General features: G+C 38.9%; 1 protein-coding gene across 1 annotated transcript in view; it reads left to right on the top strand.

Moving 5' to 3' along the window:
* Positions 1-572: 572 nt before the first annotated feature.
* LOC307064399 (uncharacterized protein C1orf87) overlaps positions 573-18593 on the top strand; it is a gene marked incomplete at both ends in the record, with an annotated part of 94645 nt that continues 76624 nt past the window's right edge. Inside the window, 1 exon segment of the mRNA XM_079720926.1 lies at positions 573-683. Within this exon segment, the coding sequence (XP_079577052.1) occupies positions 573-683 (111 nt within the window).

Here is an 18593-nt window from a genome sequence, read left to right as displayed (position 1 = left end):
GATCAGTGATAATGAGAAAAATCCCCTTTTCTATGCACAGTGGTCCTTCAGATGCATGATCTCATTGGCTTATCCCTAAATCCAGAGAGCAGAACTGGAATTATTCTGGTTTCATAAATGGGGAAACTGAGCTTCAAAACTGAATTTGAGTTCTTCACATGTCCCTCTAAAGCCCTCATTTCCTCTCTGACCTCACAAGAATCCTGTCACTTGACTTGTAGTACAGGAAGGCAGTCACCAAATGGCTGTCAACCAGTTTTGCAGCCCTCTTAGGTGGAATTCCCAACTCTGCTAATTACTGTTATGTGATATTGGATAATTTACTTAGCTACGTTATGCCTGTTCCCTCAACTGTAAGACAAGAATGATAATTAATTAAGAGTAATTAAGAGTATCTTTCTCATGATTTTATTAGAAATACTGAAATAATAATATAGGTAAAGTACTTGGTCTCGCTATTATTATTGTTGTTGTTATTATTGACAAGGATGCTACAGTTGCCTAATGGAAAATCCAGAGAAAGAGTTTTACTTATTTTCCACCGCCAAGGATTTGAAGAGGTTTTGAGAATTATGTCTTCAGTTTGCAAGACTGCCCGTGGATCAGATGTGATGCCTGAGATGATGGTGAAAATCATTGGAAGTAAACATTTTCGATACCTTGTGGAGAAGCCAAAGATGCAAGTTTACTATTTGAAAAATACCTCTTTTGCTTGGATGATAATGAAGTTTTTTCTTTAATCCAGAAATTTACATTTTAAAAATGCTATCCATGGAAAATTAAGTCATTAAGATGAAAGAGTAAAAGTAAAATAATATTGATAACTTCTATGCACAGTGTTTTCCTAAAGTTTTCATTTTTGTAATTCCCCACACTCCTTAATTACTTGGGCTGATTTTCCAAATAGATGGGAAATATAAGCATTGAGACATTTATAAATATTAATGGAGTATTGCTGCTTCTTCTCATCAGGTTTGTAATCTACCACATTTAGTAATTTTGGGGGGGTGGGGAGGGAGAGGGGAAGGTTGTTAATCAAATTGTTATGAATTAAAGGAGTGGGATTGGTAATGAGTCATAAATTGTAAGAGTTTCACTTACTTTTCTTCATAATCCATACTCCTCCAATAGGGGCTTCTCAGAACATAACTAAGAGGGCTTTCTTCCTCTAAACTCATCACAGTCACACTTGAAGGGGGACACTCATATATCGCTAAAATTCCCTAGATGTTTGGCACAGAAAAGTATGACCCGTTCTTCCTTCCAGAGTTTTGGTGGTTTGCATAAGCAAAAGAAGATACTAGCCCTGCCTTTTATCTAGTAGACATTCCATAAATAGCAGCCAGTTAATAATTGTCTTTCCCTCCTAAAATGATTTCCTTAGTTCTTTCCTCTATTTCAGAAACCCACAGACCAAAAAAAAATAGAGAAACAAAAAGACCTAACCTCATTGAACATAGGTTCAGAAAGCAGTGGACACCAAACCTGGCTATCATCAGAATCACCTGGAGAGTCCTTAAAAATAAAGATGTGGGGTTCAACCCAAGACCTATTAAATCAGAATCCCTGAAGATGAGGCCATGAGGACTACTGTTATGGAGTATAGGCTTTAGAAGGGCAAATGGGCTTTACCTGCCCCAAGAGATTCCAAAATGAGTACTGTAATCAATTAGTAATGTCTGTCATGGCACAGGAAGTGAGCTTTGCAGCATGTGAGTCATACATTTGAGATCCCTACAGACCTGAGAGATGTGAGTTTGAATCCTGGCTCTGTGCCTTCTTAGACTTTTGACATTGAGAAAGTGAATGAACATCTCTGGCCTCAGATTCTATCAAGTGGGGATAAAATCCATCTATCTAGTAGGGTTGTTGTGAGGATCAAATGAGAAAAAGTATGCAAAACATCTTTCCAGTACCTAGAAGTATATTCAATGTGCTTAATAAATGGTTCTGCTATTATTATTGAGTCAAATCTTTCCATGGATACAAGACATTAAGTAAAAAATCAAATCTCTTTCTATGAAACACTTGGCATCCCTTTTATATTCTATGCCAGGTTATCTCTGTTTTGTAGATGAAGAAACTAAGATACTGTGATAAGTGATTATTTCAAGATCTGCTGATCTTGACAAATCCCAGTCGTTGTCCAGAAAAGTAAATAAGATCAGTTGGAATGCCTTGCTCAATTCTCCTTCTACCTGGAAGACATTGCTATTCTACTAATTTCCATTCCTCTTTGAGGTTGTTTGTTTAACCCCTTCATCCCCAACCCCTTCCTTTTTCCAGGGGTATCAGAGTCTAATACGTTCCTAATGGGGGTGGGAGGTAGGGGAAGCATCCTTGTCCTTTTAAAGTAGAGAAAAATTCCATCTGTCTTATAAGAAGGTACCTGTATTTATTTCTCTTTATTCTTTAAACTTTAGATTCAGGAAATAAGAGTACATTACATCAACTACATTAATTGGAAATAAAAGACACAGTTCTGTTTCTTCTATGACACAGACAATAAAACAATTGTTATTTTTTTAATATTAAGGTAAGTTTTCTGTTTCTGTTTCTATGGACTCAATGTTACTGTTGCTGGAATGACATAGGACAATTAACAAGCTTTCCTAAAATATTCTTATATGGTTCAAAAATAAATAACTCTCAAGAGGCTTCTTGTTGCTGAGTTAAAGACAGACCCACCACTACCATGCCTTTGCATGTTCCGAAGTCTGACTCTAAAAAACATTTTAGTCATGCTACATCTACACCTTTCAGCCAGGGCCTCAAGAAGGTGTTTTCTTTGGGGTAAATCAGTTGAGCCCATAAGTAAAAAATGTACATAAGAAACATAAGTCAAAGCCAAAAGAAGAAGAAGTCTCTATAAGGAAAATCTGGATTTAAAAAAAATTACAAATTAATAATGGATGGAAAAATAGAACTATTCTCGTGTAACCACATTTATTTCAGATTTCTTATAGGATGTGTGGAAAAGATGGATAGTATATCAGACAGAGAAGTGATCTTCAAGGTACAAATCAGTCTATTAGTTTGCTAGGGCTGCTGAATGAAAATGCCATAAACTGGGTAGCTTAGACCAACAGAAATGTATTGTCTCACAGTTCTGGAGACTAGTCAGCCAAAACCAAGGTGTCGGCAGAGCCCTGCTCCTTCTGAGGTGCCCAGGAAGGATCCTTCTGTTCCAGGTCTCTCTCCTTGCCTCTCCCTATATATGTGTCTGTGTACAGATTTCCTCTTTTCATAAGGGCACCAGTCAGTTGGCTTATAACTCTACTACTCTAGCATGGCCTCATCTTAACTAATTACATCTGCAGTCACCCTATTTCCAAATGAGGTCACATTCTGAGATACTGCGGTTAAGACTTCAACATATGAATTGGGGAGGAGGCACATAACCCATAACAACCAGTCTCCCGTTTTACAGATGAGGTGAGACAACTGAGGCCTCAGTGAACTTAAAGTCAGGCCACTTATTAAGAATTAAGACTGGAATAGCACTCCCTCCATCTGTTTTTAGTTTAGCCTGGACAGTTACTAACAGGAGATGAACGGAAAATACTCAATGCCTACTTAGAATACATAATTTTTCACAAAAAAGATCAAGGTACAGGCTTAAAGAGTAAAACAGGTGTCCCTCAGTTTGTGCCACCATCGTTTTCCTCATATATCCCTACACCAGCCTTCCAACCCTGCTTCCTGCCTCTAATCTCATTCTCTCATTCACTCTCTGAATCCTTGTTCCTCAAAGGGTAGTCTATGGACCATCAACGTCAACCTCACCCGGGATTCTGTTAGAAATGCAGACTCTGAGGCCCCTCTCCAGCCATACTGAGTCAGAATCTGCACTGTTGTCAATTCCCAGGTGAGGCCTATGCAACATTTGTGTTTGAGAAGCCCAGTTCTCAAGTATAGCTAGCACCATCTGTTTAAAATGCAAATCTAATGAAGTGCCACCATCACCAGCCTCAGATTTGCCTGCCTCCCTCCCCCTGTGGGCTCCCATAGCATTCGTAGGGATTATTGCACTCTGACAATTTCCTATGCATTTCTGTGTTCCCCCCATTTACCTGTAAATTCTATGTGTACAACTGTACCCTCAGCACTGAGTGCAAAGTCTTGTATGTATTGAAAGCCTAATAAATGAATTAGAGTACAATAGATGCCAAGAAAAGGAAAGATCTAGAAAGACAATTCTTAGTGCTTTAAATACAATTCTAAAGGCCCATGATGCTAAAATAACACGAAGATATTACTATGGAACCCTGATGAGTCATCTGATAGCTGATCCAGAAGAACATATGCCAGTTGACTTGAGACAAATATCTCATTTTCTAAAAAGAGATAAAAGTTGGTAATGAAATCACAGAACTTGAGGCTTGTGGACAATCCCTGGCAAAATTACAGACCAAAGAATTAAGTATATTAGATGTGAGAACAAAACACAAAGGTGATGGTCACTAAGGGTTGGTGTATGTTGACTAAAAAACAGAGCATGCTAAACTGACCGCATTCTCTTTATTGATGAGGTTACTGCAGTGCAGATGAAGGGAATCATAAAACACAGTTAATTGGTTAATTTCAGTGAGTCATTAGGCACATTTTTCTCACAAAGACTTGAAATAAGGCAGAGAATTCTGGACTGAATAATATTAAGACAGGCGACATACCAACTTGGTAGTGACTGAACAATGGATGTAAACACAATGTGTTGGAGGTGGAGAGGTTGAGAGGATTTATGTGTGACCCTGCTCTTAGTCAACATTTTTTGAAATCCCCAACTGAAGGAAGATAGACAAATCACTTTAGTAAACAGGTAGGTAGTAGAATGCTGGGAAGACTTGGCAGGAAAATGAGTGAAAACCAGCAAGATAAAATCAAGAGAAATATATGTAAAGTATGTTTTTAGATAAGGGTACATGTAAGTGATTATATAGAATAAATGTTTGGTTTTACTTGCTGTGAAGTAGTAGAATACATACTGGTCTCTGAGAATTCCCTGGCGGTCCACTGGTTAGGACTCTGTGCCTTCACTGCCAAGGGTCCGGGTTCGATTCCTGGGTGGGGAACTAAGATCCCAAAAGCTGTGTGGTGCAGCCAAAAAAATAAAAAATGAAAAAAAAATTTAAATTAAAAAAAAGAATACATACTGGTCTCTGCTCCCACCCAGCTCCTGGTATGGAGTCCCTAAAACTCTCACAATTTCCTAAGAGATAAGAGCACTAGGAGTATCATTTGTTCTACTATTTAATCTTTGACCCTAGTTCCTGACACAAAGCTCCTAAAGCCCTAAGAATTTCCTGGGTGATAAGGTGTCTTTTGTTCTAATGAGGATACTCTTGGTGGGATCCTGGGTGGCTCCAGGATGAAGGTTGGTCACGAGAAAGACCAAGCCATGATTAAAAGCTTGGAACTTTCAGCCCCTGACACCACCCTATCCTCCTAGAGGGAAGTGAAGCTGGAAACAGAGTGAATGATTGATCATAACTACATGAGTAAGCCTCCTAAAAATCCCAAAAGTATGGAGTTCAGAGAGCATCTAGGCTGCTGAACACATCTATGTGCTGGGAGGGTATGTCTGTAGAATGCATGGAAGTCCCATGCCCTTCCTCACATACTTTGCCCTCTGCATCTCTTCCATCTGGCTCTCCCTGAGTTGTATCCTTTTACAGTAAACCAGTCATCTAGCAAGTAAATGGTTTTCCTGAGCTCTGTGAGACACTCTAGCAAATTCATCAAACCTGAGGAGGGAATTATGGGAACCCTAATTTATAGCCACCCTGTCAGAAATATAGGTAACAACCTGGACTTGTGACTGACACCTGAAGGGGGCAGGGCAGTCTTGTGTGACTGAGCCCTTAACCTGTGGCATCAATGCTAACTCCAGGTAGATAGTGTCAGAATGGAATTGAAATGTAGGACCCTCAGCTGATGTCAAAGAACTGCTTGGAGTGGGGAAAACCCACACATATTTGATGACCAGTAGTTTGTGGTAGTAGTAGAGAGTAGAGTGGAGGACAAAATGGAGGGTTTTCCCCTGTACACTTGGGTTTGAGCTCAGCATGAGCCAAAGGTGCCCAGATAGAGGAATGGTGGGTGGCGCAGGAGGCAGGCATCATACTCAGAACTAGACCTGTCACCTGGGAGTACTATGCTTCATCCTGGATGCAACATTTTAGGAGGGATCCTGGCACACTAAAGGTGCAAGCACTAGAGGGGTGGCATTATGGAAGCTCCAGGGTGTGACATGTGGCCTAGGGGAACATTTATAGAATCTGGGAATTGAGTTGTTAAATAAAAGAGGAATTGGGTCCCTTTCAAGAAACTCCTGTGAGTAGAGACGCTTCTGGTGAATAAAGTTGGACTCTATAGTTCCTTCCCATGCCAAGAATCAATGACCCAAAGCATTTTATTCCATAGTTACATTGCTGTTGGTATAGAACTTCTAAGCACAGGGGAAGCTGACTACGAGATTTTATGGGAAAGAATAGCAAATATTTGTAATAATGTACATTGATGTTTAGAGCCAATAAATATAAAATTCTTTATTTTTCCACATGACTCTCATGGAGCCCATATTCTGTCACTTTTTAATCCCTCAAAGCCCTTCACATTAATACAATATTTTTGAGTTTCTTGAGCTCTTTTAAAGTGTTAATGTTAACAGTTTTAGAAATTAATACATATATGGAATTGACATCTTTTCAGTTAACAAACAGTAATTGAGTACTTGCTGAGTGTCAAGCCTTAGGGACACAACAGGTTACCTAAAATTCTAGTGATGGGAGACATACAACAAACAGGTAAACAATGACCATTCGAGTGAGGATAGTGCAATGAGGAAAAATAGAGGAGGGTCATAAGGGTATATGGAATCACAAGGAATGTTCCCAGAAGGTGTCTCTAAGCAAATGGCATTTAACTGAGACTATGTAGAGATGAGTCAGAACCACCCAATGAGACTTATCCATGGTTAGCTGTCAGTGAGCTGGCTAAGACTAGCCCAACTCTATCCCAGTGGGTGTGGCTCACCAGATTCCAACTTTCCATAAAACTAGTAGTTTCTTCTTCCCTCTCCTGCCCCAGAAGAAGAGGCTGCAACTTCCCACAGACCCCAAGTTCTCCAGATATTGGACATTTGGCTTTCCCCAACAACTGCTACAAATAGCACCTAAGTTGTGCATCTGGAGTCTAAGCAGATTTTTTTGGTACTAGGTCGCCTTATGCCTGCTTCATACAAAAGTGCCAAAGTGTCACTTCCCAGGAGCACAGCACCCAGAGATCAGGGCAGCTGCGTAGCTGCTGATTTTCCACCCATGAGAGTCAGTCTGTACCAAGTGACACCACAGGTGTTTATCACCATCCCCGTGCCTCCACAGTTCTACACAGAGTGTAAACTATGCATATAGCTGAGGAAAGAGCATTCTGGGCAGAGGGAACAGCCAATAGGAAGCCTCTTGGTGTGTTTAAGGAGGAGCAAGGAAGCTAGAGTTGGTGGAGCTAGTGAACAAGGGGAGGGGCATAGGAAATGAGATCAGGGAGGCCCTAGGGACTCAGATCATGGGCTATGTGGTCCCTGGTAGGAACTCTGGATTTGTTCTATGTAGAATGGGAAGACATTGGAAAATTGAGAGCAGTGGAGGACACAATCGAATTTATGCTTTCTAAAGGATGGTTCTGGCTGCTGAGTGGAGTATAAACTGGAAGAAGCATGAGTAAAATGAGAGAGACCATTTAGGGAGTCACTACGGTAATCCAGGCAGGAGATGGTAGCAATAATCAATTATAGTCCCTACATAAAGCCTGGATAAACTTTGTGATTTAAAAATTCAAATACCTACTTATTCTTTTTTTTAAAGAAATAACTAATTGTAATACTTTATCTTTGTTTATTGTATTTCTTGCTATATAATCTACATATTACCTTACTATCCATGAACTCAATCTGTCCCTAAAACAGAACGATATCAGGGCACAAACAATTGTCTATGTTTTCACAAGTTCAAAGAAAGGAATATGCTAAAATCATACTTCTCCTATGCCCTTTCCACTGTTTTTTTTTCTTTTTTATTAACCTCCTACAATAGGTTTTAAGTTATTATTATTATTATAGACACTGTGAGAAGTAAAAAGGAGCATGAGATACTGTTTGGGACATATGCCTCCAGCCCAAGACATAGACATAGAGCTTTAAATTAGAGTATAGCGCTTTATGTGAGTAAATGTCAAATCAATGGTATAAAAAACAGGTGGCCATTGATCTTAAATCTTGAGACTGTGAGGTAAAAGTTGTTACTTTACCATTTGAAATCTTACACTTCCAAAAATATAATAAATAGTAAAAGGCAAAAACAAAACACTATTTACAACATATATGACAGGAAAAAATTAATCCTCTTAATGTATAAAGAGCCCTTTCAAATCAATAGGGAAAAGATGACCATCCCTGTTTCAAAAACTCGCAAAAGATCTAGACAGGCAATTCACAAAAGAAGAAATAAAAATGAACACTAGATATATATGTATGGTTGAGGCAGTGGAGTGGGGAATTAACCTGAGTGGTAATGAAAGAAGTTTAAACAACAGTGAGATATTATTTTCTACCAATCAAATTGGAAATATTTTTATAATGGAAATACCCAGGTTGACAAGAGTTTAGGGAAAAGAGTACTCATATGCTATTGTGTTTTAGGTATACTTATAAAAAGCCTTAAAAGTGTATGTATTTTGGCATCAAATCACCACCTGTGGATCAATTCTGAGGAAATAATTATGGGTGGATATAATGGTTTGGTTTCAAAAATGTACACAAGCACATACAAGTCTGGGTCCAGTAGGAAACAGATTGCATAACTCAAATTAGGATGATTCAAGGAGGATTTGTTTACAAGAGTAAAAGAATTGCAAGATATAGTACAGGAATCATGAGCTAGCAGCTGCAAGGTCTGCAGAGATAGGAAAAGGGGAATGTTATTGAGATGGAAGCATTCTGTAACTCAGGCCACCTGGAGAAAAGTAGTGACCTTTGGGCAGCAGACACAAGTAGCTTGAGACACTCTTGAAGGGAGAACGAATCTCCTGCCAGGGCCAGAATCAGAAGACATGGGAGCTGAGCAGCTGATCAGTCCACAAAGGTCAGCTTCTCAGAGTGGATGAGGATGCAAGGAAGTCGGAGAAAAGGAAAATGTCCAGCAGAGAAGCAATATTTAAACGAGTAAAAATTTGAGAACAGTAAATGTTCCCAAATAATAGAGGACTAGTTAAATAAACTCTTGTATATCTATACAATGAAATACTATCTAGACACTTTAAATGTTCTTGTGGATACATAAACATTGATGTGTAAGGTATCCACATTATATTGTCAACTGGAAAAATTTTTAAAGATCACAAAACTGTATAATCTTAGTTTGGTTTAAGAGCAAAACAAAACATAAGTTCTTGTATACGTACAGGGAAACTTTCGATAAAGAGATAACATAATACCTTGCCACATATAGTTTAACCACTTATAATTTTGAGAAAGCACAGATTTATTTTTATGCAGTACACTTTTTTTAGGACTTTATTTTTTACAGCAGTTTTAAGTTCACAGCAAAATTGAAAGGAAGGTATAGAGACATCCCATATACCTCCTGCCTCCACACATGAGTAGTTTTCCCCATTATCAACATCCCTCACCAGAGTGGTGCATTGGTTATAATTGATGACCCTACACTGACACATAATAATCACCGAAAGTCCATGGTTTACCTTAAAGTTCACTCTTGGTGTTGTACATTCTATGGGTTTGGATAAATATCTAATGGCATGCATTCACCATTATACTATCAGACAGAGTATTATTGCCCTAAAAATCCTGTGCTCTGCCTATTCATTCCTCCCCTCCTTTCCTATAGTACACTTTTCAAATCCATGGTCTCTTTACAAACCACTGATTTAGTTCAATCTAATTAAACAAAACCCCTATAGCAATCATTATTGCTCCTTGTTCCCATAGACCCTGTGGATGTATCCAGAACATGTTACAGAGAGAGAAGAACTGTAGGAGCCGTTCGAGGATCTCAGAGCACGGATGGAAAACCTGGCTCAGAACTGTGCCTTAAAGCATGGAGATAATTGATGAAGAGGCCAGGCAGTTGCACAATTATCTTGCTTAGAAACAGGGGAGAATGCAAGTGCAAAGAACATTCAATTTCAAGCCTATAGTTGAAATTGTTGGCTCAAAGATTTAAAAACAGCACAGTCTGCACAGCTCCTGGGTATAATTCACCTGAGGACACTTTGATACAACAATGTTTGGGGTTTTTTTTTTTCTGTAAAATTAAGGAATGTGATTCCAAAGAATTGTGCTTTATCAGAGCAGATTTTAAATATGAATTAATCTTTTTTTTAAAGTGGGTGATTTCTATAACTTATATTTACTATTATTAGTAAATAACAAGGTGGTGGGAGAGATTACATGAACTCTGTCTTTTTATCTGTTTAAATAGATTTTCCTCAGTTCCTATGAACTGTGAAATGTTGATCCTTCAAACTTTAGTTTTACCTATCAAAAAAGAAAGTTTGGGGACCCAAAGGAAAGAGCACCCCTTCTGTACCTGGGTGATGAGAAAGGTGTTGATAAAGGAGATAGCACTTTGACTTAGGACTAAAATAAAATTACCATTTGTCATGGACTGACTGGGAACCCAGGTTCGGTGCTAAATATTTTATACATCTTATCTTGATAAGTATTATTTTTCTAATCTCACAGATGAGAAACTGAAAATTAGAGATGTGAAATAACATCAAAATCACACAAGTTATGTTTGGGGTTAGGACTCAAAACCAGGTGTCTTGGACATATAGCTCACGTCCTTAGCCACTGCCTGAAATTATTTGTACATTTTGCACAACTATGGAAAAGACCTTCCTTTTTCATTGTCTATGCCATTGTTTCTCAAACTTCAGTGTACATAGGAATCATCTGAGGTGTTTGATAAGAATATAAATTTTCTTGTACTGCTTTCAGAAATTCTGATTTAATAAGTTCAGAGTGACCCAAGCTTCTGTCTTATTATCCAGCACCCTACACAATTCTTACCCGCCTCAGGTGGTCTGAAGTTCAATCACTGTCTTTTTCTCCAAGAACAAGCCCTTCATTCTATCTGGAATATTCTCCCACCTCTTACTTTCTCTTTCACCTGCTATGTTATAAATCAATTCCTTCATGGAGTCATTTCCACTCCTCTTAAGCAGATTTGGTTTGACAACCCTCTGTGATTCTATATCTCTTTTTTACTTACTCTATTTTTTCAATTATCACATTGTATTATAATTTTCTGTTTAAATGTCTGCTTTTCTCGCTTAACTGTGAGATCTTTGAAGACAACACAACCTGAAGACAGTGAGTGGATTGGATGCTCACTGCAACCCTGACTAAGAAGGTAATAACGCATAGCTAAAAAACAAGTAAAATAGAAGAAAACATCCATGGTGTAAATGTGCCTAATGCTGTAGAATTGGATTTACATGTAAAAAGAAGGTTTCAGAAGAGTAGGTATGTTGGGATATCATCTTCTGTGAGTTAATTTATCTGAAGAAAATGAAAACACTAATTTGAAAAGATATGTGCATACCAATGTTCATAGCAGCATTATTTACAGTAACCAAGATATGGAAGCAACCTAAGTGTTCATCAACAGATGAGTGGATAGAGAACATTATATATGCAATGGAATATTACTTAGCCATAAAAAAGAATGAAATTTTGCCATTTATGACAACATGGATGGCCCTGGATGCTTAGTGAAATAAGTCAGACAGAGAAAAACAAATACTGTATGTTTTCACTTATATGAGGAAGCTAAAGAATAAAACAAATGAATATAACAAGACAGAAAGGGACTCGCAGTTACAGAGAACAGACCCGGTGGTTGCCAGAGGGGAGAGGGGTTGGGGGAGGAGCAAATGGGTGAAGGGGACTAAGAGGTACAAACAACTATGTATAAAACATGTATAAGATGTACAGCACAGGGAATATAGCCAACATTTTATAATAACTTTATATGGAGTAAAATCTATAATGATAGTGAATTATTGCACTGTACACCAGAAACTCATATAACATTGTGAGTCAACTATACCTCAATTAAAAAAGAAAAGAAAACATTGGGGGGGGGAGTAAATCATACCAAAGAACAATTGGTGATTGAGCTGGTTACTAATTTTGCAGCCAAAATGACCCCAATTTGAGAAACTATTCTGTAAAGTAGTATAGTGCAAAATGCCATGAAAAATATACTTTGGTTATTTTCGTTGTTGTCAGAATGTGGTTCAATGCTATGAAGAGAGATGTGGGATACTTTGGAAATAACTTTGGGGATGTTATGAATCCCTTGTCCCTGGGAAGGTACAAACCAAAGCTGAAGGATGGCCACTTGGGTGTTCTGAGAGGGACTTTATAAACCTAGGTTGGAAGATGGACTAGGTACTTCTATATACATTATTTTTTATTAACATTTTAAAAGAGAATCAAAATCCTCTTGTTTAACAGTAGCCAGTTTGTTTATTATGGGTATGAAGTTGAGGAGAAATGTGGAGGAAGGAGTACACACTTTGGAGCCATACAGACCTGGGTCTGAGCCCTAGATCTCTACTTATTATCAGTTTATCAATGAGCAATTTACTTAATCTCTCTGATGATTTTTTTTCTCATCTGTACAATGATGATCATAATGCCTACTTTTCAGGATTATTAGAATAACATGAAATAATTTATGTGAACTTATACACAGTGACTGACACATAGAAATAAGCATTTAGGACATGTTAGCTAGAATAATTACAATGACAAAGAAATAATTTTGGCATGGGCTTGGGAATTAATGTACTTTAAAAATCTTTCTGAAGACTAAACATCAATGATAATAGTATATGGATGGCTCCAGGGAGGAAACAAAAAAAAAAAAAAAAGAAGAGGAAAAAACCCTCACACTTCATCACAACATCATTTGCTACATTAGCACAGGCTTTACGTTTCAGCTTCCCCATGGAGTTTGGTGAGATTTTCAGCTGCAGTCCCCTCCGAGTCCCACTTTATTTTTTATTTTGTTGTTGTCTTTTTAAAAGAGAAAAGTCTGGTTGTGCCGATTATCTGTTATTACTTCCAAACAAGAACATGCTTTCATTTACTGAAATTAGATCCCCATTCACTGTGTTGGCACACTCCGGGCTGTCTTCTCCAGAGGGTTTGAGGCCTGTTAGATGGTACGCAGTTGGAAATTGGCAGCACTGAGCCTCTGCCAAGACTGGCAGACCTTTAAGATGGCATCTGGTGACCTTTCTGCTGAGCCCCCTGGGTCCTCCATTTGCAAGTTGATGTTCTCACGAGGGGTGTAATCCAAATCAAATGTGAGATCTGGTGAGATGGAGTTTCATGGGAGGTGGGGCCAGTGTGGGATCTGTACATTGCTTTGGGCAGACGATGCTACTAGACACCGTTGCGATGTTTCTTTCTAATCCTGAGACTCTGAGCTCTACAAAAGGGTGGCACTAAAGGGCTGATTTGCAGGAAGAGCCTAGTGTGAGAAAGGGAACAATTGGACAGTTTTCTCCTCATTTATTTATCATCCAGCATTACTGTCATCCTTCCTAATTGCTGTAGTTCCCAGATGACACTAAACCCTTCACAGCATCCCTGAGAGCAGCAGCTGAGGTTAGCAGTACATATGAGGAAGCTAGCTGTGTCTTGCTTCCTAGACAGTATTGATGACATTTTTTTCCTTCCTTTGAAATGGCAAATTTCTATTTTCAATACTGCAGGTAGATAGCACACAAGCCTAGAAGAAAGAAATGTGGGTTTGTGAACAACATAACCGCAAATGCCTGTTGACGAATTGTGCTAATAGAAGACACATGCCATTTCTCAGCTAGGGAGTCTTTCTCATAATTTTAAAGTGCTATGTATATTGTTTGATTAAAAAAAAGAAAAACAGCTTTTACTTCGAACAGAGTTAACAGGTCATTTTTGATTTTACATCTACTGTGGCTGTTTTAACAGGCAGTTACACTTCACATTTCTCAGGCAATTCTGTCCTGAGACTGCCCACAAAATGATTTTGAAGGTGATTAAAGCAAAGATGATTCATCCCCCTTGCCTTCATCCAGAAGAGTTAACTGTCTGCCCCATGACCATTTTGCTTTTTAATACTGCACTTCCTGCATGCCTCGTCCTCTAATTTCTGTTCCTCACATATTCCCTAACTTCCATGGATCCTTTCCTGACTCAGAACAATCAAGGTGCAATCAAGAAGACTTAGACCCGAGTTTACAGGCTCTTTGGTGGGGCTAATGCCAGACTCCAGGAGGGCTCATGCCAAGGAGTACTTCCCAGAACTTCTGCTGCCAGTGTCCTTGTCCCAGCAGTAAGCCACAGCCACATCCACCTCTACAGGAGACCCTCCAACACTAGCAGGAGAGGGGATTAAGAGAGCTGCTTAAAGGAGCTCCAGAGGTGGGCGCGAGCTGCGGCTAACAGCGCGGACCTCAGAGACGGGCATGAGACGCTAAGGCTGCTGCTGCCGCCAAAAAGAAGGCTGTGTGCGAGCACAGGTCACTATCCACACCTCCCTTCCGGGGAGCCTGTGCAGCCCGCCATTGCAAGGGTCCCGGGATCCAGGGACAACTTCCTCAGGAGAACGCACGGTGTGCCTCTGGCTAGTGCAACATAACGTGGCCTCTGCCACCGCAGGCTTGCCCCGCATCATGCGCCTCCCTGCCCCCGGCCTGAGTGAGCCAGAACCCCTGAATCGGCGGCTCCTTTAACCCCGTCCTGTCTGAGAGAAGAACAGATGCCCTCAGGCGACCTACATGCAGAGGCGGGGCCAAATCCAAAGCTGAGCCCCGGGAGCTGTGCGAACAAAGAAGAGAAAGCGAAATCTCTCCCAGCAGCCTCAGGAGCAGCAAATTAAATCTCCACAATCAACTTGATGAACCCTGCATCTGGGGAATACCTGAATAGACAACAAATCATCCCAAATTGAGGAGGTGGATTTTGAGAGCAAGATTTATTATTATTTCCCCTTTTCCTCTTTTTGTGAGTGTGTATGTCTATGCTTCTGTGTGAGATTTTGTCTATATAGCTTTGTTTTCACCATTTGTCCTAGGATTCTACCCGTCTGTTTTTTTTTTTTCTTACTCTTTAAAAAATTTTTTTTCTTAAGAATTATTTTTATTATAATAACTTTATTTTATCTTATTTTATTTTATTTTATTTTATCCTCCTTCTTTCTTTCTACTTTTTCCCCCTTTTATTCTGAGCCGTGTGGATGAAAGGCTCTTGGTGCTGCAGCCAGGAGTCAGTGCAGTGCCTCTCAGGTGGGAGAGACAACTTCAGGACACTGGTCCACAAGAGACATCCCAGCTCCACATAATATCGAACATGGAAAATCTCCCAGAGATCTCCATCTCAAAACCTACTCCCAACTTCACTCAACGACCAGCAAGCTACAGTGCTGGACACCCTATGCCAAACAACTAGCATGAGAGGAACACAACCCCACCCATAAGCAGAGGGGCTGCCTAAAATCATAATAACTCCACAGACACCCCAAAACACACCACCAGAGGTGGACCTGCCCACCAGAAAGACAAGACCCAGCCTCATCCACCAGAACACAGGCACAAGTCCCCTCGACAAGGAAGACTAAACAACCCACTGAACCAACTTTAGCCACTGGGGACAGACACCAAAAACAACAGGAACTACGAACCTGCAGCCTGCAAAAAGGGGACCCCAAACACAGTAAGATAAGCAAAATGAGAAGACAGAAAAACACACATCAGATGAAGGAGCAAGATAAAAACCCACCAGACGTAACAAATGAAGAGGAAATAGGCACTCTCCCTGAAAAAGAATTCAGAATAATGAGAGTAAAGATGACCCAAAATCTTGGAAATAGAATAGAGAAAGGGCAAGAAACATTTAACAAGGTCCTAGAAGAACTAAAGAGGAAACAAGCAATGATGAACACCACAATAAATGAAATTAAAAATACTCTAGAAGGGATCAATAGCAGAATAACTGAGGCAGAAGAATGGATAAGTGACGTGGAAGATAAAATAGTGGAAATAACTACTGCAGAGCAGAATAAAGAAAAAAGAATGAAAAGAACTGAGGACAGTCTCAGAGACCTCTGGGACAACATTAAATGCACCAACATTCAAACCATAGTGGTTCCAGAAGAAGAAGAGAAAAAGAAAAGGAATGAGAAAATATTTGAAGAGATTATAGTTGCAAACTCCCCTAATATGGGAAAGGAAATAGTTAATCAAGTCCAGGAAGCACAGAGAGTCCCATGCAGGGTAAATGCAAGGAGAAACATGCCAAAACATATATTAATCAGACTATCAAAAATTAAATACAAAGAAAACATATTAAAAGCAGCAAGGGAAAAACAACAAATAACACACAAGGGAATCCCCATAAGGTGAACAGCTGATCTATCAGCAGAAACTCTGCAAGCCAGAAGGGACTGACAGGACATATTTAAATTGATGAAGGAGAAAAACCTATAACCAAGATTACTCTATCCAGAAAGGATCTCATTCAGATTTGATGGAGAAATTAAAACCTTTACAGACAAGCAAAAGCTGAGAGAGTTCACCAACACCAAACCAGCTTTACAACAACTGCTAAAGGACCTTTTCTAGGCAAAAAAACACATGAGAAGGAAAAGACCTACAATAACAAACCCAAAACAATTAAGAAAATGGGAATAGGAACATACATATTGATAATTACCTGAAATGTAAATGAATTAAATGCTCCGACCAAAAGACACAGACTGCTGAAGGATACAAAAACAAGACCCATATATATGCTGTCTACAAGAGACCCACTTCAGACCTAGGGAAACATACAGACTGAAAGTAAGGGGATGGAAAAAGATATTCCATGCAAATGGAAACCAAAAGAAAGCTAGAGTAGTAATTCTCATATCAGAAAAAATAGACTTTAAAATAAAGACTATTAGAAGAGACAAAGAAGGACACTACATAATGATCAAGGGATCGATCCAAAAAGAAGATATAACAATTGTAAATATTTATGCACCCAACATAGGAGCACCTCAATACATAAGGCAAATATTAACAGCCATAAAAGGAGAAATTGACAGTAACACATTCATAGTAGGGGACTTTAACACCCCACTTTCACCAATGGACAGATCATCCAAAATGAAAATAAATAAGGAAACACAAGCTTTAAATGATACATTAAACAAGATGGACTTAATTGATATTTATAGGACATTCCATCCAAAAACAACAGAATACACATTTTTCTCAAGTGCTCATGGAACATTCTCCAGGATAGATCATATCTTGGGTCACAAATCAAGCCTTGGTAAATTTAAGAAAATTGAAACTGTATCAAGTATCTTTTCCGACCACAACGATATGAGACTAGATATCAATTACAGGAAAAGAGCTGTAAAAAATACAAACACATGGAGGCTAAACAATACACTACTTAATAATAAAGTGATCACTGAAGAAATCAAAGAGGAAATCAAAAAACACCTAGAAACACATGAGAATGGAGACATGACGACCAAAACCTATGAGAGGCAGCAAAAGCAGTTCTAAGAGGGAAGTTTATAGCAATACAATCCTACTTTAAGAAAAAGGAAATATCTCGAATAAACAATCTAACCTTGCACCTAAAGCAATTAGAGAAAGAAGAACAACAACAACAAAAAAAACCCCAAAGATAGCAGAGGGAAAGAAATCATAAAGATCACATCAGAAATAAATGAAAAGGAAATGAAGGAAATGATAGCAAAGATCAGTAAAACTAAAAGCTGGTTCTTTGAGAAGATAAACAAAATTGATAAACCATTATCCAGACTCATCAAGAAAAAAAGGGAGAAGACTCAAATCAATACAATTAGAAATGAAAAAGTAGAGGTAACAAGTGACACTGCAGAAATACAAAAGATCATGAGAGATAACTACAAGCAACTCTATGCCAATGAAATGGACAACCTGGAAGAAATGGACAAATTCTTAGAAATGCACAGCCTGCCAAGACTGAGTCAGGAAGAAATAGAAAATATGAACAGACCAATCACAAGCACTGAAATTGAAACTGTGATTAAAAATCTTCCAACAAACAAAAGCCCAGGACCAGATGGCTTCACAGGCGAATTCTATCAAACATTTAGAGAAGAGCTAAGACCTATCCTTCTCAAACTCTTCCAAAATATAGCAGAGGGAGGAACAGTCCCAAGCTCATTCTATGAGGCCACCATCACCCTGATACCAAAACCAGATAAGGATGTCACAAAGAAAGAAAACTACAGGCCAATATCACTGATGGACATAGATGCAAAAATCCTCAACAAAATACTAGCAAACAGAATCCAACAGCACATTAAGAGGATCATACACCATGATCAGGTGGGGTTTATTTCAGGAATGCAAGGATTCTTCAATATATGCAAATCAATCAACGTGATACACCATATTAACAAATTGAAGGAGAAAAAACATATGATCATCTCAATAGATGCAGAGAAAGCTTTTGACAAAATTCAACACCC

This window comes from Hyperoodon ampullatus (assembly GCF_949752795.1).
Source record: "Hyperoodon ampullatus genome assembly, chromosome: 2".
Taxonomy (NCBI): Eukaryota; Metazoa; Chordata; class Mammalia; order Artiodactyla; family Ziphiidae; genus Hyperoodon; species Hyperoodon ampullatus.
Note: the sequence above shows the minus strand (reverse complement) of the source record. Positions and strands in the feature narration are given on the sequence as shown.